At 44.4% G+C, this 26,166-nt stretch overlaps 2 protein-coding genes across 2 annotated transcripts; both read left to right on the top strand.

Annotated features, from left to right (window-relative positions):
• Positions 1-1,623: 1,623 nt before the first annotated feature.
• Positions 1,624-7,467, top strand: LOC134474714 (uncharacterized). The gene is given in 2 exon segments (XM_063243236.1): positions 1,624-4,843; positions 4,846-7,467. Coding segments are annotated over 2 exon segments (5,145 nt in total). The 5' UTR covers positions 1,624-1,836; the 3' UTR covers positions 6,984-7,467.
• A 2,204-nt stretch (positions 7,468-9,671) lies between these two features.
• On the top strand, positions 9,672-15,515 carry LOC111754941 (uncharacterized). Its single transcript, XM_063243235.1, is given in 2 exon segments — positions 9,672-12,891; positions 12,894-15,515. Coding segments are annotated over 2 exon segments (5,145 nt in total). The 5' UTR covers positions 9,672-9,884; the 3' UTR covers positions 15,032-15,515.
• The last annotated feature ends 10,651 nt before the right edge of the window (positions 15,516-26,166 follow it).

Below are 26,166 nucleotides of genomic sequence, written 5' to 3'. Positions count from 1 at the left end.
CAGTCATCCAAATATTTTAATCCATTTCCCAGTTCTCTTCACAATACAGTTTTGTGTATAATCCCATTGAGATTTTTTTGAAGCCAAGCAAGTTAATTTTGATCCCAGCACCTCCATTGCAATTTACCATGAGCATAAAAGCACAAAGACATATTCCAAATTAAGGGTAGCCAAGGGTTCCTAAATCCAGTCCCCAAGAAGATGTGCAAACAAAGACTTTAATCCAAGGCCTCTCCCAGAATTTATTGTCTTGTGAAGAAAGGTATGGTTCAAGGATGAGTGATGGTGCAGATGAGTAACTTGAGCAGGCTAGCCATGTAGTCTGACAAGATTCTGCAAAATGCTGAGATAAAGATATGCAGAAGTATCAATTTACATAATTCAATTAAGATAGGTGCTTAATTATTTTTGAATAACTGTATAATTGTTTTGCTTTAGTTTCTGATATGTAAACCTTTGTGCCCTGAGGAGTCATGGCCTCTTTATCTTCAAGCTTATAACTATCTGACATTTCTGAAGCTGACTGGCACTAGCATTCGGCTGTGCATACATAGTTTATAGAGAGCACTATGTAAAGGAACAGGAAAATGACCAATGGCTTTAGAGATTACATATCAGTACCTTCCAAACCTTCTTTACAGTGATTAGAGCCATTTGAAGAGAGACGGCAACACTATAGTTAACTCTATACACGTAAGTATAAGGAAGTAAGTCTTGATATAATTGTGAGAGTCGACCCCCCTGCTACAACCCCCTCCCCAGAGCGGGGAATGAAAGGGTTAACTCCCTAACTCCCCAGAGCGGGGAATGAAAGGGTTAACTCCCTAACTCCCCAGAGCGGGGAATAAAAGGGTTGACTCCCTAACTTCCCAGAGCTATCAAAACAGAGCAGTAAAGAGTGCTTCACTCCCTAAACCTTTTCCCAGGAGATAGTCAGAGCGGGGCCAAAAGGAATGTCTCTGCTAGTCATTAGCCACTAGATGTTCTGTTCTTTGTAAAGATAGAGATAAGCAAAAGAATGTACTGTATAAACAGGACCAGGGAGCACCTGGCACTCTAAGGTCAACCCAAGACCCTCGGTCTCCATGGTTACTCAGCCCCAGACCCTCAAATCAGCATTAGCCAGGTCCTGCGCCGCTCAAAATTAACCAATGCGATTTGCTTCTGTAAACTTGCTTGCCTCCTGCGTGTACCTTTAAAAACCCTGCACAAATTCCCCTCGGGGCCCCTCCGCACACGTTTGCCTGAGGGACCCCATGCGCATGGAAATAAACTTTCTTTTCCTCACCAAGAGCTGAGTCCTTGGGGTCTCTTTCCCTGCGGCGTTGGCCCTAACATCTTGGAGGCCCCAGCGAGATTAGCACGTCTCACGGGAGGTGACCCCAACGGCTCTACGGGTGAGTACGACTGGTCGCTTTTCATACCACCGGTGTTTACGCCCCGAGCCATACGGCTCCGATCTAGGGGCAATTTTTGTTATCTGTTTCGTACTCTGTTCCCTGGTGACTGGGGGACGCCCCACACGGTTTCCGTGGTTCACCGTCTGCGATAGGGTCTCCCTATCGATCTGGGGGATTTCGATTCCCAATCTGTGGTCCGTCTGGGCCAATCTAGAGACACCCTTTGAGGTGACTCATCTGGGGGATTTCGATTCCCAGTCTGTGGTCCGCCCGGGCCAATCTGGAGACACCCTGTAAGGTGTCTCATTTGGAGTGAAACTGATGCGTATGCATGTGAATGAAGTGGCCGGCCTGATTGTTTTGTGTGTCGTGGGTGCTGTGTTAGGTTATTTGTTGTACCGCGCTTGCGTTAACCGCCCTGTGACAATAGAACGTCATGGGACAGTCGACCTCATCCCCATTGTCCCTCACCCTCGACCATTGGTCGGAGGTGCGGAAGAGGGCTCACGATCTCTCCTTGCAGGTCAAGAAGAGTAAGTGGCAGGATTTCTGCTCGACTGAGTGGCCTGCTTTCTCTGTGGGGTGGCCACCAGAGGGGACTTTTCATCTGCCCCTCATTCTAGCAGTTAAGGACGTCATCTTCCGCCCCGGACGAAGGGGGCACCCTGATCAAGTCGCTTACATCCTGGTATGGCAGGACCTCAGGGAGGAACCCCCATTATGGGTAAAATCCTTTCTTCCCCCTTCTGACTCATCTGTACCAAAGCTTTTAGCTCTGAAAGGACCTCCCACTTCGGCTCCGGTCCTGCCCGAGTCTCAGCCTGATCTACCCTTACTCGACTATGACCAGCCTCCTCCTTCTCAGCCGACTCAACCTCCCCCGTACCCACTCTCTCCTCCAGCCTCCTCGTCCGAATCGAGTGCTGCTTCTCCGTCAGCCCCCTCTTCACCTGAGCTAAATTCCTCTTCTCCTCCGGTACCCACGTCCCCTCTATATCCCCCACTCCCTGCGATGGCTTGCCCCGAGCCCACACCTCCGGGGCCCACGGGCCCAGCCCAGAACACTCGGAGCAAGCTACGGCCTGAGGATCCAGTCGTTGCCCTCCCTCTCCGTCCCTATGGGCCCATGATAGACGATGGGACAGATGGAGGGCAGATGCCCGCTTTACAGTACTGGCCTTTTTCTACCTCAGATCTCTATAACTGGAAAAACAATAACCCTCCTTTTTCTGATGATCCTTCTAAGCTAACAGGTCTAATGGATTCTGTTATGTTCTCCCACCAACCCACATGGGACGACTGTCAACAGCTCCTAGGGGTCCTGTTCACCACCGAGGAAAGAGACCGCATCCTCCTGGAAGCCCGGAAAGCTGTTCCCGGAGAGGATGGCAGACCCACCCAGAGACCAGACCGGATCAATGACTTCTTCCCCTTAAAGCGCCCCAACTGGGACCCCAACTCACCTGCTGGTAGGCAGCATCTTTCTATCTATCGCCAGACTCTAATGGCAGGTCTCCGGGCGGCCACAAGGCGCCCCACTAATCTGGCCAAGGTAAGAGAAGTTACCCAAGGACCTACTGAGACTCCCTCAGTTTTTCTAGAACGCCTGATGGAAGCTTACCAGCGATATACGCCTTTTAACCCTGAGGAGGAAGGCCGAAAAGGCTCGATAGCTATGGCCTTTATAGGACAATTGGCCCCTGATATAAGACGTAAGCTCCAAAGGCTAGATGGTCTCCAAGACCTGACTCTGAGGGATCTTGTTAAGGAAGCTGAAAAGGTCTACTATAAGCGGGAGACAGAGGAAGAGAAAGAGTTAGCTAGGGACAAAAGACGAAACAAGGAATTAACTAAGATGTTGGCCACAGTTATTCAGGGAAAACCTGAGCCAGGAAAGGGAAAGCCCACTCGCCCTCCATTAGACCCTGATCAATGTGCATATTGTAAGGAAAAAGGACACCTGATCAAAGACTGTGAAAAGTTAAAAAAGAAACGGGCCAAAGAAGAACGAGAAAGACAGTCCTCACAGCGATCCCGAGCCCCCATGCTCGCCCTAGATGAAGAAGACTAGGGACTTCGGGGCTCGGATCCCCTCCCCGAGCTCAGGGTAATGTTTAAAGTGGAGGGGACTCCCTTGGAATTCGAGGTCGATACGGGAGCTGTTTATTCGGCCTTACAAGCCCCCTTAGGGGCCCTTTCAACTAAGAAATCATTAGTTCAAGGGGCTAACGGGAGCAAATATCGCTCGTGGACCACTGAGCGCACAGTTGACTTAGGCAAGGGAAAAGTAAAACACTCCTTTCTGGTTATTCCCGAATGTCCTGCTCCCCTCCTGGGACGGGACTTATTAACCAAACTGGGGGCAAAGATTTCCTTTGAGCCCCAAGGACCTCAAGTAACATTCCGTAACCCAAAGGTTGGGCAACCTATGGTTACGGTGTTATCTCTAAAACTGGAAGATGAATATAGGCTCTACGACCACCAGGATCCCCAGCCTATCGCCCCAGCCTGGCTAACTGATTTTAAAGAATCCTGGGCCGAGACGGCTGGACTTGGGCTGGCAAGCCAGCAACCGCCTGTAGTGGTTACTTTAAAAACCACTGCCTCCCCTATTCGGGTCAAGCAATATCCCATTAATAGAGAAGCTCACCTAGGGATTAAGGTGCACATACAGAGACTTTTAGACCAAGGGGTATTAACTCCTTGTCGGTCTGCATGGAATACTCCGTTACTCCCGGTCAAAAAGCCCGGGACGAATGACTACAGACCGGTACAGGACCTAAGGGAGGTCAATAGCAGGGTAGAAGACATTCACCCCACCGTACCCAATCCCTATAATCTCCTCAGCGGGTTAAATCCGTCAAGGACTTGGTATACTGTTCTGGATTTAAAGGATGCCTTTTTCTGTTTGCCTTTACACAAAGATAGCCAGCCCTTATTTGCATTTGAATGGACGGACCCTGAGACTGGGTCCGCCGGACAACTAACCTGGACGCGCCTCCCACAGGGCTTCAAAAACAGCCCAATCATCTTTGATGAAGCCCTACATAAGGATTTAGCCCCCTTTCGGGCTCAACACCCAAGCCTCACCCTTCTTCAATATGTAGATGACTTGCTGCTGGCTGCGGACTCTGAGGGTCACTGCACAAGCGGAACTCAGGACCTTTTACGTGAGTTGGCTATCCTGGGGTATAGGGCATCAGCAAAAAAGGCTCAAATTTGTAAGCGAGAGGTAATTTTTCTGGGCTACTCCTTAAAAGGGGGACAAAGGTGGCTCACTGAGGCCAGAAAACAGACTGTGGTCCAGATTCCCCCTCCAAAGAGTCAAAAACAATTACGAGAGTTCCTGGGCACTGCGGGGTTCTGCCGGTTATGGATCCCCGGATTCGCAACTTTGGCAGCTCCCCTATATCCGTTACTGAAGGGGGGATCTCCCTTTATCTGGAAAAAGATCACCAGCAGGCCTTTGATGCCATCAAGCGGGCTCTCCTGTCCGCTCCGGCCCTGGCTCTTCCTAATGTGGATAAGCCCTTTACTCTCTTCATGGAAGAAAAAAAAGGAATAGCGAGAGGAGTGCTGACCCAGGCCTTTGGGCCATGGAGGCGTCCGGTGGCTTACCTCTCAAAAAGACTGGACACCGTGGCAAGCGGGTGGCCACCCTGCCTAAAGGCCATCGCAGCAGCTGCCTTGCTCATTAAAGACGCTGACAAATTGACTTTGGGACAGAAAATAACAATCATTGCCCCGCACACGCTAGAAAGCATCATCCGCCAGCCTCCAGACAGGTGGCTCTCAAATGCCAGAGTTACTCATTATCAGAGCCTCTTGCTCAACAAGGACAAGATAACTTTTGGACCCCCGGTGACTCTCAACCCGGCGACCCTGCTGCCGGAAGAAGCTTCGGAACCCGTCCTCCATACCTGCCAGGACGTCTTGGCGGAAGAGGCTGGAGTACGACCGGACTTATTGGATTGCCCCCTACCCAATGCAGAGGTGACCTACTTCACTGACGGGAGTAGCTTTTTGATTCAAGGTAAGCGGTATGCGGGGGCGGCTGTGACTGATTATTCCAATGTTATATGGACAGCCAGACTAGAGGACGGGTCCTCGGCCCAAAAGGCCGAACTGATTGCTTTGACTAAGGCTCTAGAGCTCGCTAAAGGAAAGCGAGCGAACATTTACACGGATAGCCGATATGCTTTTGCAACGGCCCACATCCACGGGGCCATATACCGCCAGCGGGGGCTTCTGACCTCCGCAGGAAAAGAAATAAAACACAAACAGGAAATCCTCCAGTTGCTCGCTGCAGTTATGTTGCCCCAGAAGGTGGCGATAATACACTGTAACAGCCACCAGAAAGGGACTGATCCCGTCACAAGGGGAAACAACCTGGCCGATCAGGCAGCAAAATCTGCAGCCATGGGAGACTCACAGATGTTGGTGACTGATGTCAAAGATTCTCCTCAAAAGGAGAAAGCTCAGATTAACCAAACCCCTAAAACACCTGATTTGACTGCTTACATACAACAGGCCCACCGGCTCACTCATTTGGGAGCTAAAAAGCTAAGCCTACTGGCCCAACGCCAAGACTTCCCAGGGGCATCCCCCACTGCCATACGTCAGGTCGCCAATCGGGTGGTGGCTAATTGTGAGGCATGTCAATTGACCAATGCCTACCCTGCCAAGCTGGCCCCCGGCAAAAGGCTACGCGGCACCAGACCTGGACAATACTGGGAAGTGGACTTTACAGAAGTTAAGCCTGCCCGATGCGGACTAAAATATCTGCTAGTTTTTGTAGACACCTTTTCTGGATGGACTGAGGCTTTTCCTACCAAAAAGGAAACCGCTGCCGTGGTAACAAAAAAATTGATGGAAGAAATATTTCCCCGGTTCGGATTGCCAAAGGTAATAGGGTCTGATAATGGACCGGCGTTTGTGGCTAAGGTAAGTCAGGGACTGGCCAACATATTGGGGATTGATTGGAAATTACATTGTGCTTATAGACCCCAAAGTTCAGGACAGGTAGAGAGAATGAATAGAACTATTAAAGAGACCCTCACTAAATTGGCTCATGAGACTGGCTTAAAAGATTGGACGATGCTCCTGCCGTATGCCCTTTTTCGTGCGCGAAACACCCCGTCCACCAAACCCCCTAACCTTACTCCCTTCGAAGTCCTTTTTGGCACTCCACCCCCCATTCGAGATCTCACTCCCTTAACTGAGCATGCTGCCTTGTGGCCAACCTCCCTGTCTGACAGGCTCATCGCCCTTGACAACCTGCAGAGGGACGTGTGGACGCAGCTAGCCTCGGCCTATGCTCCCAGTGAGTTCCCCGCGCCACATCCGTACCAGGTGGGAGACTTTGTGTTCGTCCAGCGCCACCAACAAGAGACTCTACAGCCTCGCTGGAAAGGACCGTATCAGGTCCTATTGACTACTCCTACAGCGGTAAAGGTTGACGGAGTCGCCTCTTGGATCCACGCGTCACACCTAAAGCCTGCCTCGGCACCAGTGGACGGCTCCTGGGAACTCAAATGGTCTGATAACCCCCTGAAGCTAAAGTTGCGCCGAAGGACCCCCTGAGATTATTCAGAGTACTACCCTTATGTGTCCCTCTAAGATGACCCGTATGGGACCCCAGACTTTAACCCTCCGGGCTCTAATGGGATTACTTATATTAATAATCCCCACTGTAGCTAGCCCCCATCGCCCCTGGAAATGGTCGTTAATACGATGGGGGGACTCACGTGTGGGTAGCACCTGGGAAGGATCAGGAAGTCCATGGTTTGCGCCCACACCCTGTTGGTTCTTTCCAGGGCTCCAATGTCCCAAACAAAGTCATTTTTATCTTTGTCCCGCACCAACCGGGAGTAGATCATATTGTAATTCCCCAGGAGAATATTTTTGTGCTTATTGGGGCTGTGAAACCGCTGCAACAGGGTGGCAACCCGCCTTCCCCGATAAACACCTTAAAATGACATGGGGGCCGCCGGGATGCAGCCTAGATAACTACCCACCGGCTGGTCAGAGATCCTGTCAGGTTCTAAATATCACTGTCACCACTCCTGAGGACCCGGGTTGGCTGACAGGACGCACCTGGGGACTTCGAGTCTATGAGCCAGGTAAAGACAGGGGAAGCCTTATTCTCATAAAAAAGGTTCCCCTGCAGGCCCCATTTGTGCCCATAGGCCCAAACTTTACTCTAAAGCCAAAATATAATCAGCCTACTATAGATCCTGTTACTACTGTTCAAACAACCATAGTAAGTCCCTCAGCCATAACAGTTTCTCAAGCTCCGCTACTCCAGACAGATCACGTACCTGTCCCTCAATATTCACATTCTAACCTACTCAGTTTGATTAAAGGAGCATACATGGCTTTAAATCATACCCGACCTGATCTCCCCCAATCCTGTTGGCTATGTCTAAGTCCTAATCCCCCGTATTATGAGGGAACCGCTCTAAATGACTCTTTTACACTAACCCCCAACCCCGGCCAATGCGATTGGAATCAAGTATACCACACTCTCCCCCTTCCTGGCCTCGCTGGTCAAGGAACTTGTATAGGAGCAGTTGATAACTGGCCAACAAGCTTGCAACATCTTTGCCTCACACACACTAATTCCTTTCCCAAAGATCAGTACCTTGTCCCTCCTACTGGAGCCTTTTGGCTATGTACCAATGGGCTCACTCCTTGTGTCTCCACTAACGTCCTCCTTGCAGACAGCAGCTCCTGCATCCTTATAGACCTTATGCCACGCATTAAATATCTCCCCCCTAACACACTCCCCCTCATGGGAGGTCGATATAAACGAGAACCTGTCTCCCTGACCCTAGCAGTCCTATTGGGGATAGGTGTGGCGGGGGGGATAGGAACTGGCACAGCAGCCCTCATTACTGGGCATCAGTCTCGCCAACAGCTTCTTGCAGTAGTAAACCAAGATTTACAGGCCTTAGAAACTTCTATAACTGCGTTACAACAATCTCTCTCGTCTCTATCTGAAGTAGTGTTACAGAACAGAAGAGGCTTAGATCTTCTATTTTTAAAAGAAGGCGGTCTCTGCGCTGCACTTAGAGAAGAATGTTGTTTCTACACTGATCATACTGGGATTGTAAAAGACGCAATGGAAAAGCTGAGAGAGAGAATCAAATCTCGAGAGCCCCCTTCAAGTGAAGCCAAAATGTTTTCCTTCTGGGAATCAATCCTGCCCTATGTTCTCCCTTTACTGGGACCCCTGGCTGGATTCATTATAGTCATGGCTATAGCCCCTTGCCTCATTAACCGAGTAACCCAATTTGTGAGGGCTCAGATCTCTCAGGTAAAAGTTATGGTGCTACGCCAACAATATGACCCCTTACCTATACAGGACCTTTAGGATTAAAAGTCATTGGAAAAATAAAAGGGGGGAGTGTGAGAGTCGACCCCCCTGCTACAACCCCCTCCCCAGAGCGGGGAATGAAAGGGTTAACTCCCTAACTCCCCAGAGCGGGGAATAAAAGGGTTGACTCCCTAACTTCCCAGAGCTATCAAAACAGAGCAGTAAAGAGTGCTTCACTCCCTAAACCTTTTCCCAGGAGATAGTCAGAGCGGGGCCAAAAGGAATGTCTCTGCTAGTCATTAGCCACTAGATGTTCTGTTCTTTGTAAAGATAGAGATAAGCAAAAGAATGTACTGTATAAACAGGACCAGGGAGCACCTGGCACTCTAAGGTCAACCCAAGACCCTCGGTCTCCATGGTTACTCAGCCCCAGACCCTCAAATCAGCATTAGCCAGGTCCTGCACCGCTCAAAATTAACCAATGCGATTTGCTTCTGTAAACTTGCTTGCCTCCTGCGTGTACCTTTAAAAACCCTGCACAAATTCCCCTCGGGGCCCCTCCGCACACGTTTGCCTGAGGGACCCCATGCGCATGGAAATAAACTTTCTTTTCCTCACCAAGAGCTGAGTCCTTGGGGTCTCTTTCCCTGCGGCGTTGGCCCTAACATCTTGGAGGCCCCAGCGAGATTAGCACGTCTCACGGGAGGTGACCCCAACGGCTCTACGGGTGAGTACGACTGGTCGCTTTTCATACCACCGGTGTTTACGCCCCGAGCCATACGGCTCCGATCTAGGGGCAATTTTTGTTATCTGTTTCGTACTCTGTTCCCTGGTGACTGGGGGACGCCCCACACGGTTTCCGTGGTTCACCGTCTGCGATAGGGTCTCCCTATCGATCTGGGGGATTTCGATTCCCAATCTGTGGTCCGTCTGGGCCAATCTAGAGACACCCTTTGAGGTGACTCATCTGGGGGATTTCGATTCCCAGTCTGTGGTCCGCCCGGGCCAATCTGGAGACACCCTGTAAGGTGTCTCATTTGGAGTGAAACTGATGCGTATGCATGTGAATGAAGTGGCCGGCCTGATTGTTTTGTGTGTCGTGGGTGCTGTGTTAGGTTATTTGTTGTACCGCGCTTGCGTTAACCGCCCTGTGACAATAGAACGTCATGGGACAGTCGACCTCATCCCCATTGTCCCTCACCCTCGACCATTGGTCGGAGGTGCGGAAGAGGGCTCACGATCTCTCCTTGCAGGTCAAGAAGAGTAAGTGGCAGGATTTCTGCTCGACTGAGTGGCCTGCTTTCTCTGTGGGGTGGCCACCAGAGGGGACTTTTCATCTGCCCCTCATTCTAGCAGTTAAGGACGTCATCTTCCGCCCCGGACGAAGGGGGCACCCTGATCAAGTCGCTTACATCCTGGTATGGCAGGACCTCAGGGAGGAACCCCCATTATGGGTAAAATCCTTTCTTCCCCCTTCTGACTCATCTGTACCAAAGCTTTTAGCTCTGAAAGGACCTCCCACTTCGGCTCCGGTCCTGCCCGAGTCTCAGCCTGATCTACCCTTACTCGACTATGACCAGCCTCCTCCTTCTCAGCCGACTCAACCTCCCCCGTACCCACTCTCTCCTCCAGCCTCCTCGTCCGAATCGAGTGCTGCTTCTCCGTCAGCCCCCTCTTCACCTGAGCTAAATTCCTCTTCTCCTCCGGTACCCACGTCCCCTCTATATCCCCCACTCCCTGCGATGGCTTGCCCCGAGCCCACACCTCCGGGGCCCACGGGCCCAGCCCAGAACACTCGGAGCAAGCTACGGCCTGAGGATCCAGTCGTTGCCCTCCCTCTCCGTCCCTATGGGCCCATGATAGACGATGGGACAGATGGAGGGCAGATGCCCGCTTTACAGTACTGGCCTTTTTCTACCTCAGATCTCTATAACTGGAAAAACAATAACCCTCCTTTTTCTGATGATCCTTCTAAGCTAACAGGTCTAATGGATTCTGTTATGTTCTCCCACCAACCCACATGGGACGACTGTCAACAGCTCCTAGGGGTCCTGTTCACCACCGAGGAAAGAGACCGCATCCTCCTGGAAGCCCGGAAAGCTGTTCCCGGAGAGGATGGCAGACCCACCCAGAGACCAGACCGGATCAATGACTTCTTCCCCTTAAAGCGCCCCAACTGGGACCCCAACTCACCTGCTGGTAGGCAGCATCTTTCTATCTATCGCCAGACTCTAATGGCAGGTCTCCGGGCGGCCACAAGGCGCCCCACTAATCTGGCCAAGGTAAGAGAAGTTACCCAAGGACCTACTGAGACTCCCTCAGTTTTTCTAGAATGCCTGATGGAAGCTTACCAGCGATATACGCCTTTTAACCCTGAGGAGGAAGGCCGAAAAGGCTCGATAGCTATGGCCTTTATAGGACAATTGGCCCCTGATATAAGACGTAAGCTCCAAAGGCTAGATGGTCTCCAAGACCTGACTCTGAGGGATCTTGTTAAGGAAGCTGAAAAGGTCTACTATAAGCGGGAGACAGAGGAAGAGAAAGAGTTAGCTAGGGACAAAAGACGAAACAAGGAATTAACTAAGATGTTGGCCACAGTTATTCAGGGAAAACCTGAGCCAGGAAAGGGAAAGCCCACTCGCCCTCCATTAGACCCTGATCAATGTGCATATTGTAAGGAAAAAGGACACCTGATCAAAGACTGTGAAAAGTTAAAAAAGAAACGGGCCAAAGAAGAACGAGAAAGACAGTCCTCACAGCGATCCCGAGCCCCCATGCTCGCCCTAGATGAAGAAGACTAGGGACTTCGGGGCTCGGATCCCCTCCCCGAGCTCAGGGTAATGTTTAAAGTGGAGGGGACTCCCTTGGAATTCGAGGTCGATACGGGAGCTGTTTATTCGGCCTTACAAGCCCCCTTAGGGGCCCTTTCAACTAAGAAATCATTAGTTCAAGGGGCTAACGGGAGCAAATATCGCTCGTGGACCACTGAGCGCACAGTTGACTTAGGCAAGGGAAAAGTAAAACACTCCTTTCTGGTTATTCCCGAATGTCCTGCTCCCCTCCTGGGACGGGACTTATTAACCAAACTGGGGGCAAAGATTTCCTTTGAGCCCCAAGGACCTCAAGTAACATTCCGTAACCCAAAGGTTGGGCAACCTATGGTTACGGTGTTATCTCTAAAACTGGAAGATGAATATAGGCTCTACGACCACCAGGATCCCCAGCCTATCGCCCCAGCCTGGCTAACTGATTTTAAAGAATCCTGGGCCGAGACGGCTGGACTTGGGCTGGCAAGCCAGCAACCGCCTGTAGTGGTTACTTTAAAAACCACTGCCTCCCCTATTCGGGTCAAGCAATATCCCATTAATAGAGAAGCTCACCTAGGGATTAAGGTGCACATACAGAGACTTTTAGACCAAGGGGTATTAACTCCTTGTCGGTCTGCATGGAATACTCCGTTACTCCCGGTCAAAAAGCCCGGGACGAATGACTACAGACCGGTACAGGACCTAAGGGAGGTCAATAGCAGGGTAGAAGACATTCACCCCACCGTACCCAATCCCTATAATCTCCTCAGCGGGTTAAATCCGTCAAGGACTTGGTATACTGTTCTGGATTTAAAGGATGCCTTTTTCTGTTTGCCTTTACACAAAGATAGCCAGCCCTTATTTGCATTTGAATGGACGGACCCTGAGACTGGGTCCGCCGGACAACTAACCTGGACGCGCCTCCCACAGGGCTTCAAAAACAGCCCAATCATCTTTGATGAAGCCCTACATAAGGATTTAGCCCCCTTTCGGGCTCAACACCCAAGCCTCACCCTTCTTCAATATGTAGATGACTTGCTGCTGGCTGCGGACTCTGAGGGTCACTGCACAAGCGGAACTCAGGACCTTTTACGTGAGTTGGCTATCCTGGGGTATAGGGCATCAGCAAAAAAGGCTCAAATTTGTAAGCGAGAGGTAATTTTTCTGGGCTACTCCTTAAAAGGGGGACAAAGGTGGCTCACTGAGGCCAGAAAACAGACTGTGGTCCAGATTCCCCCTCCAAAGAGTCAAAAACAATTACGAGAGTTCCTGGGCACTGCGGGGTTCTGCCGGTTATGGATCCCCGGATTCGCAACTTTGGCAGCTCCCCTATATCCGTTACTGAAGGGGGGATCTCCCTTTATCTGGAAAAAGATCACCAGCAGGCCTTTGATGCCATCAAGCGGGCTCTCCTGTCCGCTCCGGCCCTGGCTCTTCCTAATGTGGATAAGCCCTTTACTCTCTTCATGGAAGAAAAAAAAGGAATAGCGAGAGGAGTGCTGACCCAGGCCTTTGGGCCATGGAGGCGTCCGGTGGCTTACCTCTCAAAAAGACTGGACACCGTGGCAAGCGGGTGGCCACCCTGCCTAAAGGCCATCGCAGCAGCTGCCTTGCTCATTAAAGACGCTGACAAATTGACTTTGGGACAGAAAATAACAATCATTGCCCCGCACACGCTAGAAAGCATCATCCGCCAGCCTCCAGACAGGTGGCTCTCAAATGCCAGAGTTACTCATTATCAGAGCCTCTTGCTCAACAAGGACAAGATAACTTTTGGACCCCCGGTGACTCTCAACCCGGCGACCCTGCTGCCGGAAGAAGCTTCGGAACCCGTCCTCCATACCTGCCAGGACGTCTTGGCGGAAGAGGCTGGAGTACGACCGGACTTATTGGATTGCCCCCTACCCAATGCAGAGGTGACCTACTTCACTGACGGGAGTAGCTTTTTGATTCAAGGTAAGCGGTATGCGGGGGCGGCTGTGACTGATTATTCCAATGTTATATGGACAGCCAGACTAGAGGACGGGTCCTCGGCCCAAAAGGCCGAACTGATTGCTTTGACTAAGGCTCTAGAGCTCGCTAAAGGAAAGCGAGCGAACATTTACACGGATAGCCGATATGCTTTTGCAACGGCCCACATCCACGGGGCCATATACCGCCAGCGGGGGCTTCTGACCTCCGCAGGAAAAGAAATAAAACACAAACAGGAAATCCTCCAGTTGCTCGCTGCAGTTATGTTGCCCCAGAAGGTGGCGATAATACACTGTAACAGCCACCAGAAAGGGACTGATCCCGTCACAAGGGGAAACAACCTGGCCGATCAGGCAGCAAAATCTGCAGCCATGGGAGACTCACAGATGTTGGTGACTGATGTCAAAGATTCTCCTCAAAAGGAGAAAGCTCAGATTAACCAAACCCCTAAAACACCTGATTTGACTGCTTACATACAACAGGCCCACCGGCTCACTCATTTGGGAGCTAAAAAGCTAAGCCTACTGGCCCAACGCCAAGACTTCCCAGGGGCATCCCCCACTGCCATACGTCAGGTCGCCAATCGGGTGGTGGCTAATTGTGAGGCATGTCAATTGACCAATGCCTACCCTGCCAAGCTGGCCCCCGGCAAAAGGCTACGCGGCACCAGACCTGGACAATACTGGGAAGTGGACTTTACAGAAGTTAAGCCTGCCCGATGCGGACTAAAATATCTGCTAGTTTTTGTAGACACCTTTTCTGGATGGACTGAGGCTTTTCCTACCAAAAAGGAAACCGCTGCCGTGGTAACAAAAAAATTGATGGAAGAAATATTTCCCCGGTTCGGATTGCCAAAGGTAATAGGGTCTGATAATGGACCGGCGTTTGTGGCTAAGGTAAGTCAGGGACTGGCCAACATATTGGGGATTGATTGGAAATTACATTGTGCTTATAGACCCCAAAGTTCAGGACAGGTAGAGAGAATGAATAGAACTATTAAAGAGACCCTCACTAAATTGGCTCATGAGACTGGCTTAAAAGATTGGACGATGCTCCTGCCGTATGCCCTTTTTCGTGCGCGAAACACCCCGTCCACCAAACCCCCTAACCTTACTCCCTTCGAAGTCCTTTTTGGCACTCCACCCCCCATTCGAGATCTCACTCCCTTAACTGAGCATGCTGCCTTGTGGCCAACCTCCCTGTCTGACAGGCTCATCGCCCTTGACAACCTGCAGAGGGACGTGTGGACGCAGCTAGCCTCGGCCTATGCTCCCAGTGAGTTCCCCGCGCCACATCCGTACCAGGTGGGAGACTTTGTGTTCGTCCAGCGCCACCAACAAGAGACTCTACAGCCTCGCTGGAAAGGACCGTATCAGGTCCTATTGACTACTCCTACAGCGGTAAAGGTTGACGGAGTCGCCTCTTGGATCCACGCGTCACACCTAAAGCCTGCCTCGGCACCAGTGGACGGCTCCTGGGAACTCAAACGGTCTGATAACCCCCTGAAGCTAAAGTTGCACCGAAGGACCCCCTGAGATTATTCAGAGTACTACCCTTATGTGTCCCTCTAAGATGACCCGTATGGGACCCCAGACTTTAACCCTCCGGGCTCTAATGGGATTACTTATATTAATAATCCCCACTGTAGCTAGCCCCCATCGCCCCTGGAAATGGTCGTTAATACGATGGGGGGACTCACGTGTGGGTAGCACCTGGGAAGGATCAGGAAGTCCATGGTTTGCGCCCACACCCTGTTGGTTCTTTCCAGGGCTCCAATGTCCCAAACAAAGTCATTTTTATCTTTGTCCCGCACCAACCGGGAGTAGATCATATTGTAATTCCCCAGGAGAATATTTTTGTGCTTATTGGGGCTGTGAAACCGCTGCAACAGGGTGGCAACCCGCCTTCCCCGATAAACACCTTAAAATGACATGGGGGCCGCCGGGATGCAGCCTAGATAACTACCCACCGGCTGGTCAGAGATCCTGTCAGGTTCTAAATATCACTGTCACCACTCCTGAGGACCCGGGTTGGCTGACAGGACGCACCTGGGGACTTCGAGTCTATGAGCCAGGTAAAGACAGGGGAAGCCTTATTCTCATAAAAAAGGTTCCCCTGCAGGCCCCATTTGTGCCCATAGGCCCAAACTTTACTCTAAAGCCAAAATATAATCAGCCTACTATAGATCCTGTTACTACTGTTCAAACAACCATAGTAAGTCCCTCAGCCATAACAGTTTCTCAAGCTCCGCTACTCCAGACAGATCACGTACCTGTCCCTCAATATTCACATTCTAACCTACTCAGTTTGATTAAAGGAGCATACATGGCTTTAAATCATACCCGACCTGATCTCCCCCAATCCTGTTGGCTATGTCTAAGTCCTAATCCCCCGTATTATGAGGGAACCGCTCTAAATGACTCTTTTACACTAACCCCCAACCCCGGCCAATGCGATTGGAATCAAGTATACCACACTCTCCCCCTTCCTGGCCTCGCTGGTCAAGGAACTTGTATAGGAGCAGTTGATAACTGGCCAACAAGCTTGCAACATCTTTGCCTCACACACACTAATTCCTTTCCCAAAGATCAGTACCTTGTCCCTCCTACTGGAGCCTTTTGGCTATGTACCAATGGGCTCACTCCTTGTGTCTCCACTAACGTCCTCCTTGCAGACAGCAGCTCCTGCATCCTTATAGACCTTATGCCACGCATTAAATATCTCCCCCCTAACACACTCCCCCTCATGGGAGGTCGATATAAACGAGAACCTGTCTCCCTGACCCTAGCAGTCCTATTGGGGATAGGTGTGGCGGGGGGGATAGGAACTGGCACAGCAGCCCTCATTACTGGGCATCAGTCTCGCCAACAGCTTCTTGCAGTAGTAAACCAAGATTTACAGGCCTTAGAAACTTCTATAACTGCGTTACAACAATCTCTCTCGTCTCTATCTGAAGTAGTGTTACAGAACAGAAGAGGCTTAGATCTTCTATTTTTAAAAGAAGGCGGTCTCTGCGCTGCACTTAGAGAAGAATGTTGTTTCTACACTGATCATACTGGGATTGTAAAAGACGCAATGGAAAAGCTGAGAGAGAGAATCAAATCTCGAGAGCCCCCTTCAAGTGAAGCCAAAATGTTTTCCTTCTGGGAATCAATCCTGCCCTATGTTCTCCCTTTACTGGGACCCCTGGCTGGATTCATTATAGTCATGGCTATAGCCCCTTGCCTCATTAACCGAGTAACCCAATTTGTGAGGGCTCAGATCTCTCAGGTAAAAGTTATGGTGCTACGCCAACAATATGACCCCTTACCTATACAGGACCTTTAGGATTAAAAGTCATTGGAAAAATAAAAGGGGGGAGTGTGAGAGTCGACCCCCCTGCTACAACCCCCTCCCCAGAGCGGGGAATGAAAGGGTTAACTCCCTAACTCCCCAGAGCGGGGAATAAAAGGGTTGACTCCCTAACTTCCCAGAGCTATCAAAACAGAGCAGTAAAGAGTGCTTCACTCCCTAAACCTTTTCCCAGGAGATAGTCAGAGCGGGGCCAAAAGGAATGTCTCTGCTAGTCATTAGCCACTAGATGTTCTGTTCTTTGTAAAGATAGAGATAAGCAAAAGAATGTACTGTATAAACAGGACCAGGGAGCACCTGGCACTCTAAGGTCAACCCAAGACCCTCGGTCTCCATGGTTACTCAGCCCCAGACCCTCAAATCAGCATTAGCCAGGTCCTGCACCGCTCAAAATTAACCAATGCGATTTGCTTCTGTAAACTTGCTTGCCTCCTGCGTGTACCTTTAAAAACCCTGCACAAATTCCCCTCGGGGCCCCTCCGCACACGTTTGCCTGAGGGACCCCATGCGCATGGAAATAAACTTTCTTTTCCTCACCAAGAGCTGAGTCCTTGGGGTCTCTTTCCCTGCGGCGTTGGCCCTAACATAATCAGAGTTACAGCAATTGTTCTGCAAATAAGAGAAGTCACTGAAATTGTCTCCCACAAATTTTATTTCTGCTCTGATTGCTACGGATAATGTTCTCTGAGCTATATCAACAGGAATATTTATAATGGACATCCTTGATTTCTTCCTGGTATTGGAGTGAAAGATTTCAATTTTTATCCATTTATAAGATATTGGTATTGGCTTGTCATAATTGTCCTGTATAGATTGAGATAAAAAGCATCTTTTCCAATTTTTTTAGAAGTGTTACCATCAATGTGTTGGATTTTATCAAAAGTGTTTCCTGCAGGTACTGAGATGGTCATGTAACTTTAATCTTTGCCTCTGTTACCTCAGTGCATTACATTAATTGATTTGATTATGTTAAAACATATGTTTATTCATTGGATGATTCCCCCTTAATCATGGTGAACAATCTTGATGATTTGCTGCATTGTTTGCTAGAAGTTTTTGAGGTTTTTGGAATCTATATTAATTAGTGAGTGTTCATTAGTTGTCTTTAAGGTTGGGTCTTTTACTGGTTTTGCCTGCAGAAATGAGGAAGGAAGAATCATTTTCCCTTCAATTTCTTGTAATATTTTTAAGGAGCATTGGCACTAAATCTTATCTAAATTCCTCTAAAAGTTGGCTGTGAAACTATCTGGACTTGGACTCTTCTCTCTTGGTACTGCTTTAAGTGTTTTTGATTTCTTTAAATGTCTTGGAATTATTGAGGATTTTTAAATCTTCCTGATCCAATTTGGTAATTGTCATGTTTCTAGGAATCTGTCCTTTTGTTCTAGTCAGATTGTATACATGAGGTAATTTAAGTTACCCTGCATTTACTCATGCATGCTCTTTGGGCTAGTGTCATGGTTTATGTCATGGAGTATTTTTCTTTACTTCAATTGCTATCATATCAGATATTTCATGTGTGGAGTTTGCAGTCTTTTTATGCCAAGGTTCCTAGGCTTGGTGGACTAGAGATCAGATACTATACTATTTTTTTTTATTGTCATAATATTTGCATCCTCCAGACTAGTCCAAAGATTTAAAACCTAATGTTTTAACCCAGGAAATTTCACTGGGAATCCTGGATCTCTTGCCCTCCAGGACCCAATTGTGACCCCAGGTCACAATTATCAAGTATGATAGTGGGGACATGAATTGGCTTGGGTGGAATTCAGATCCTTTGTTACCCATGTAGCTAAACTTATTGCTCCAAATTTATGGCACTAGAGCCTTACATTGGGCTTTTGGAGCTTAAAACCTTTAGAAGTCACATGGATAGCCAGGGAATTTCTTAGTTAGGCATACCATTTCACTTTTTTTGGTGATTTCTTTCAATATGAAGAAGCATTTTCATAAGATAAAATCCTTGTTTTGATACTTTGAGGGGCTTCCAATGCAGCTAGAATTTTTTTTTTATGAAATTCTTTGACTAACCCTATATCCTCAAGATTTGCACCTTGTCTTTCAGTATACAATATTTTCTGTGTTAGTATTTAGATTATTGCTTCATTTTGACTTTGCTTTAGTTCATAGTGATATGTACAAGTTTCATAATGTGCAAAGCCAATATTTCCAGCTCTATTTATTAACGAAGCTGTCTTCCTTACACTATACACTTCTGGTCGCTTTGTCAAGATAAAGTAGTTAAATATATTTTTAGTGATGTCTGCTTTTCACATACCTTAAATAACCCTCATCGGTTTTCTGTTTGGCCAGTGTTCATTTTATTACAATAGCTGTGTACCATTACTTTAAGTTTGAACTTTTGATGCCTATTCTCTTTCTTTTTCCTCAGCATCACCTTTGCTATTCTAGGTGTCTCCTGTTTCCCATTGCATTTTTGGAATGTTATCTCTATGTCTGTGATATATGTTTCTAGTGATTTTGTTTCAGAACTGCTCTTAATCTGCAAAATAGTTTTTGAGGAATGGGCTTTTTTTTTAGTGTTGTTTATTTTTGTGAACAATACAATCACATCTTTTCATTTTTTGATACCTTGTTGAATCTTCTTTGTCCAGTTATTGTAGATTTCTATATATCTTCTACTATATTTGTCTGATTGACTCCTAAGTATATCATTTATTTCTAAGCCATATTAAAATTTACTATTTCTCTTGTTATTTTTAATGTGTTTTTTTAATTGGGTACTTGAATTTTAATGATTTTTTTAGTGTTGAATTTCATTGCACTACACTAATGAATTTACTGGTAAATTGTAGTAGTGCAATTGTGGAATTCAGAGCCTTCAAGAAGAGTGACTTATAATCTTCCAAGGAAAAGAAATTTAACTTTTTCTTTCATATTCTTATCCCTTGTATTTCTCTACCTTGTCTAATTGCTTTGGTTAATGTTTCTTGATGTATAAGGAATAGAAATGGTGAGAAATAAAATCCTTTGAATTTCCCAGATTTTAAAGTGAAAGCTTTCAACTTTTGAGTGTTTAGTATAATGTTTCCTGTTCATTGTCATAGATGCCTTTTATCAAATTGAAACAAAACCATCTATTTTGATGTTTTATACAATTTATCATAAATGAGAGTTGCACTTCATCAAAAGATTTTCCCTGCATCTAGTGAGATAAATTTGTGAAGTTTGTCTTTGGCTCTATAGATGTGATGCACTAGATTGATTGTTTTGCAATCACTGAAAAACCCCCGTATTTCCAGGATGAGTAGGTCTCAGTGAAGATATATAATCTTCATGGTGATTTGCTGCACTCTGTTTGCTTATATTGTATTTTGAATATTTCTATGTATGTTCACTAGGGAGATAACTAGGTTTTCACTTTTGGGTGTATCTTTCTCATGTGTTGTATCAGTGATGAGTTAGAAAGAACTGCTTACCTGTTGATTTCATTAATTAGAGAAATACTGGTGTTAAACTGCTCTAAGAATTCAGTGATGAAATTATCTGCACTTAGATTTTTCTTTATTCATAACATTTAGTTTCATTTTCAACTTCAATGTTTAATATTGGGTTATTTAAACTTATTTTTATTTTTGATATTTTGTACTTCTATGTTTCTTCCTTGTACTCAAGGATCCTTCCCAGTTCTCTCTCATATTTATGAGCTCATATAAATAAAAATTTTGACACAAACTACTGATGATCTTATGATATTCCTGCATCTATTTTTTTTTAATTTCACACTTTTTGTTACTGAATTCATCAGTCATTTGAATTTCCCTTTTTTCTTCTTGATAAGGCTGTCTAGAAGCTTATAAATTTTGTTTTTTCTTCAATGAACCAACTCTTCAAATTGTTAATTCCTTGAATTGTTTTTTTTTTTTTTTAGTCTCAGTTGTATTAGTTTCTTTTTTGATCTTTATAACTTGTTCCTATCCATGTTATTTGGTCTTCATTTACTCTTCTATTCACAGAATCTTGATATTCAATATTAAATTACTTATTTGTGTTCATTCATTTTTTTTTTTTGATGTGAGAATTCACTACTCTAAAGTTCCATATTATGGCTGCATTCATGGTATACTATAGGTTTCAGTATATTTTGTCTGCATTTTCATTTGATTGTCAATATTGCTTAATTTTTCATTTAATTCTATCTGTGGCCCATTAGTTGTTCAGTAAGGTGACAGTTAATTTCTATGTTTATGAAGTTTTGAACTTTCTTTTACAATCATTTACAGTTTAAATGTCATATGGTTAGATAGTTTGCATTAAATAATTTCAATTACTTTGCACTAATTTACAATATTCCATGGACTACTAAAGGGAATTTTGGAGAATGTTCTATATGCAGGTGAGAAGACTGTATATTCTGATATTGTCCATTTATTCACAAGCTTGATTTCTTACTGTTATTTCTCGGCTGTTTGTCCAGTGATCCATCTGTTTGTGCGAATGTGTTATGAACTTCTTTTCTTACATTTACGTTATTGTACATTTAATTTCTTCATATTTATTAAAACATGCTTCAAATAGTTGTATCCTACCACTTGTGGTGGATATATATTTAAAATTTTTAACCTTTCTTCTTGAACTTTTCCCCTAACAACTATTGACATTCTTGTCTCTTTTAATCTTTTTTGGTTTAAATTTCATGATTTCAGCAAGTCAAAATGCTACATCTTCCTTTTCTGGGGTCGTTTTGTATATAAGAATTGTTTTTCACTCCTTGAAGTTCAGTCTATGCCTTTCATTTTTAGTTAAATGACTTTCTGTACAAAGTCAGTGTTTGATCCATTCTGCCTGTTTCTTTTCATTGGTGCATTGAGGTCACTTAGATTTATACTTATGTTTGATACATATTGACTTGTCTTTCTCGTGTTCTTTTTCTGTAGTTGGTTCTCTACTTTTACCCTTTGTTTAATTGATTGTGCAGACAATGATTTCTGTTTGTTGTTCTTGGAATGTTGATCATTTTTATTTGTATCTAGAATATCTTTCAGGAATAATTTTAGTATTAATTATATAGAGAAGAATTTCTTGAGTTAATCTTTATTATGGAAATATCTTATTTCTCCATTAACTTTGAAAGACAGTTTTTCAGGATACAATAAGCTAGATTCCCCTTTTTTTTCTTTCAGAGTTTGAAATACTGAGCTCTTATTTACCTTAATGCTTGTTGATAATTTGTTTGTGATTTCACTGCAGTTTCCAAATAGGTGATCTGTTTGTTTTCTCTAACAATTTGTAGTGATTTATTTAATGCTGCTTATGTGAGATCTTGTTTACACTGTTTGTTTGTATACTTAAATATGTTTATGATGAGAATTATATATGCCTCACTTATCACTAAATCATATTCTTTTTCCTGCTCAAGTAATTTTCTGATAGCAATTCCAGAAATACTTTTGTTTTTTGTCATTTGCTTTGATTAGTGAGTTTTTATTGACAGTAACAATTGTATATTGTTTTACTTTATGTCAACTTGTAGATGTTGAGTTGATATTACATGGTTTTTTGGTATTTTTAAGAGTTCTTTCATAATCTCTACCTGTGACTCTGTATTTAAAGTTTGAATTTCTATGTTCAGTTTCATTCAAATATCCTTTTCAGCATTCAATGGAAGTTTCACTCCTCGAGATATCAACGTTCTCATCTCACACATTCTATTTCTTTCCCATAAGGTTTACTAAATACTTACATGGTTTTCTTGTGCCTCTATAGTTTTCTTTGTGTGTTCCGTAGCTTTGAGGAACAATTCCTCCATTAAGTTTGCTAGTTCTTTTTTAACCCCAGAGATTGTTTTACAATTGATTTCCTCTATAGTTTTTGGATTTTTTTTTACTCCATTTGCTATATTTTCATAAATTCCTGAGTTCAACATCCAATATCTTCTTCGTGAATGACTCCTGTACTTTATTAGATAGGATAGAGGTTTATGATTTCATGTTACTTTTTACTTTATTCATTTTCACCTGTTCATTAATAATTTGTACTTTTCAAAGCTGTTGATCTCAACTGTCCATTGCTTGTGTTTTGGGGTTCTTCTTATATTTCTGATTTCAGCCAATTGTTGTATCACACAGATTAGTGAAGGGGACTTTAACTGGAATTCTTTCTTTTTTTTATTTAAAGAGAAAAGAACAAAAAAACAGTGAAAGGGTACAAGTAATACAGAATTTCAAGAAAGAATATACAATAAGAAATCACTAGTTAATAGATTACATATTGTCACCTTAGAAATAGTTGTTCAAATTACAAAATAAAGCATACAAAGTGGATATTCAAGCAATGAGATTGCAACAATTTCTGTTTAATGATCCAACAAAAACTTAGTAGTATGGTTTTCTATCTTACACACTTAAATATACATGCAGTTATATCCTTTATTGTGTCAATTAGGTGAGTACTGGATTCCCCCTGGCTGACTTGCCTAGGAGTGTTGATGTGAATCAGCCCTCAGCTCACTTTGCTACTGCATCTTCAGATTATTCCATACTCCAAGCCAACCTTTTCATGGTGTTTATCCAAGAAGGGGCATTACTGTGTTACTGAAGTTCTGACAGGCTCCACCAGATTCCTTCGGCAGGGATGGGGAGACGTCCTTAGCACTGTCATTGCCTGGGATCCTCTGAGTAAAAAAAAAGACAAGCCCACATTCTTCCTTGCTTATCAAATGTCTCTGGGCAGATGAAGTACTTACTTCCACCCTTACACACCCATTAAAATCCTTCAGATGTGGTTGAGAAGTCAATAACTTGCTGAGCTCATCTGGAGCCTGGTAGATGTCTGCTTGCTGAGGTACTTTTGGTTGAGTGAGAGAACTTAGTGGTACCTGCTGGCCCTCCAAAACCCTCTGGAACATCATCTGGAGAAGGAGAGAGTTAATGAAACTCTTGTCCATTTTCTCAATATGCTATATGCAAAGGGATGAATCAACAACAATCTGCCTGGCTGCTGAGTTCCTCAGGATGAGGGGACATGTTTAGTAACACTCGTGCCAATGGCTGCATTCCTCAGGGGGATGGGAGAGACATCTGAAACTCCATCTTCTGGTCCTCCAGGTTGTGGAGAGATATAGATGACAGCTGGTTGCTGAAATCCTTCAGGTGGGGAGAGTGTTTATCAATGCTTCTGCTGATTGATGAAATCCTTTGGATGTGGAGAGGGGTCAACCATGTATTTTGCTCTAAGTTCTGTTAGAATGACATACTACATTTATTGATTTAAGTATCTTGAAACATGCCAGCATTTCTCAAGTAAGTCCAATTTGGCAATCAGGTATAATTTCCTTGATGATTTACTGCATGCTGTTCATTAGTATCATACTGAAAATTTTATGATTTTGATTTTTCTGCATCTTTAATGATCTTGTTTACATATGGGTGGGAAAATGGTTTCCATTATCTTTGCAGGTGTTTTATTCTGTTTCTCTGTTTCTTTTTAACGTCTTTCTTTCTTTCCATTTTAATGAGCCAGTTTTTCAAAATTTGAATGATGCATACATTTCTCCAGTCACACTTCTAATCCTCTGCAATTGTACTTTTCTTCTAATCCATAACATTTTTAAATTTTAACACTTGAGATTGAATTTGATATATTAAGGGTTCACATATTGCATGCAATTTTGTTTTCTTTTAGCAATTCCTAAACAGTAGGAAATACAAGCCAAACATATAAAGGTGACTAATAATAGTTATAACAGTGCATCATTTTCTGTTGTGTTTGATGCTATTATTTTTGTTGATTGCATGAATTTTCTGAAAAAACACCATAAATTATCTAACCAGCTATTCTCCACTGAATGCAAAACAGAATTCATTAAAGATTGTAGAAAATACTGTTACATGCCAAAGGATTAGTGGTTTATCAAAATAAGCAGCAGCATCTCATTGTCAATCAATAGAACTTGTAGGAACATCTGTGACAGCCATGAATCTATAAAACAAAACTGCATTGACAAGACACATGAGAAAAGTAATTATTTCATAAGGATTCTAAATACTAATATTAAAGCAAAACACATTAGGCCATTTACAAGCCTAAATTGAGCACTCAAACTATACTAAAGAAAATAATGAGGGAGAATAAAGAGAAGAATGAGGAGGAAAAGAAGGAGGGTAAAGAGAGGAAAAGTTAAAAAGAAAAACAAAAAGAACAAATAAAAATATCCTAAGATTATTTGGATTCAGTGAAAACCATTTGAACAATACAGCATAAGAAAATTTATTGGACAGAATAAGAGATTATAAGACAGAAAACTTAAGCAATGAGTACCCATGGCTGTAAAATGGAACATGTGCAAAAAATATAACAAACTGAATCTCTAATTTCTAGAAAATCTCAAACTTCTAGCAAGGGTAAAACTAAAGTTCACATTACAGAAGAAATTACAGAGATCTGAGTAGAAATTAATGCCTAATACACCACAAAAAAATAGAAAGAATATGAAACTGTTATTTCTTTGAAAGATTAAATAAATTCAACAAAGCCTAATCCAAAAATGAAAGAAAATATTCAAATTTATAGAATTATGACAGTCTCTAACAAGATGATGCAGAAACCAGGAAAACTAACAGACTTGTGAACAAATAACATTATTGAATTTATTGCATCTTAATGCAGGCAGATAGAAGGCAAAAAGGGCATTCTCAATGAGAAAAGCCATGCAGGATTTTATAGAATGATTTTAAAGAGTAAGGAACATTAGGCAATAAGAACATACATCACTGTTCAAAGTTCATTTGATAGCTTGAAGTATCTGATATAATGTTTCATTGTCTTCAGATATTCTTGTGTTTAGAATAGTCTGTGATCCATCTATCTCTTTTACTATTCCTGTCTTTCTTCTATGCCCTGGAGCTGATTGGACTTAATGACTTTTTTGGAAGTTGTGGTGGATTTTGGGGAAGCTATGCATGAATTTCAAAACTCTGATTAATCTGTCCTTGTGTATTCAAAAATCAGATATTAGTAGTTACATTTGACCAATTTTTCCTTTTTTTTTCTAAATTTTGAAAAAAATTTACTTATGCTTTACTATGGGTAAATTTGCCATTTACAATGCAAATTTATTTTGATTCTTCACAAATTATAATCTGCTTTGATGCTGCCTCAATGAATTTTTATCTCTGCTGCTAAATTAATTACCTCAGATTTTTACAAGTATCGTGCATTTGAATTTATCAATTCTTTTGTTATAAATGAACTATTGAAATATTTATTCTCTCTGTCATGTTTAAGTGTGGTTTTATGTGCATTCTTCAGAATACCTGAGTTCTAAATTTTACCTCAGTCCCTTAATATTTTCCAGTAA

This window comes from Cavia porcellus, unplaced genomic scaffold (assembly GCF_034190915.1).
Source record: "Cavia porcellus strain 051 isolate PalLab524CR breed Dunkin Hartley unplaced genomic scaffold, mCavPor4.1 scaffold_36, whole genome shotgun sequence".
NCBI classification, from domain to species: domain Eukaryota; kingdom Metazoa; phylum Chordata; class Mammalia; order Rodentia; family Caviidae; genus Cavia; species Cavia porcellus.
The sequence above is the reverse complement of the archived record's forward strand: the minus strand, read 5'-3'. Positions and strand labels throughout refer to the sequence as shown.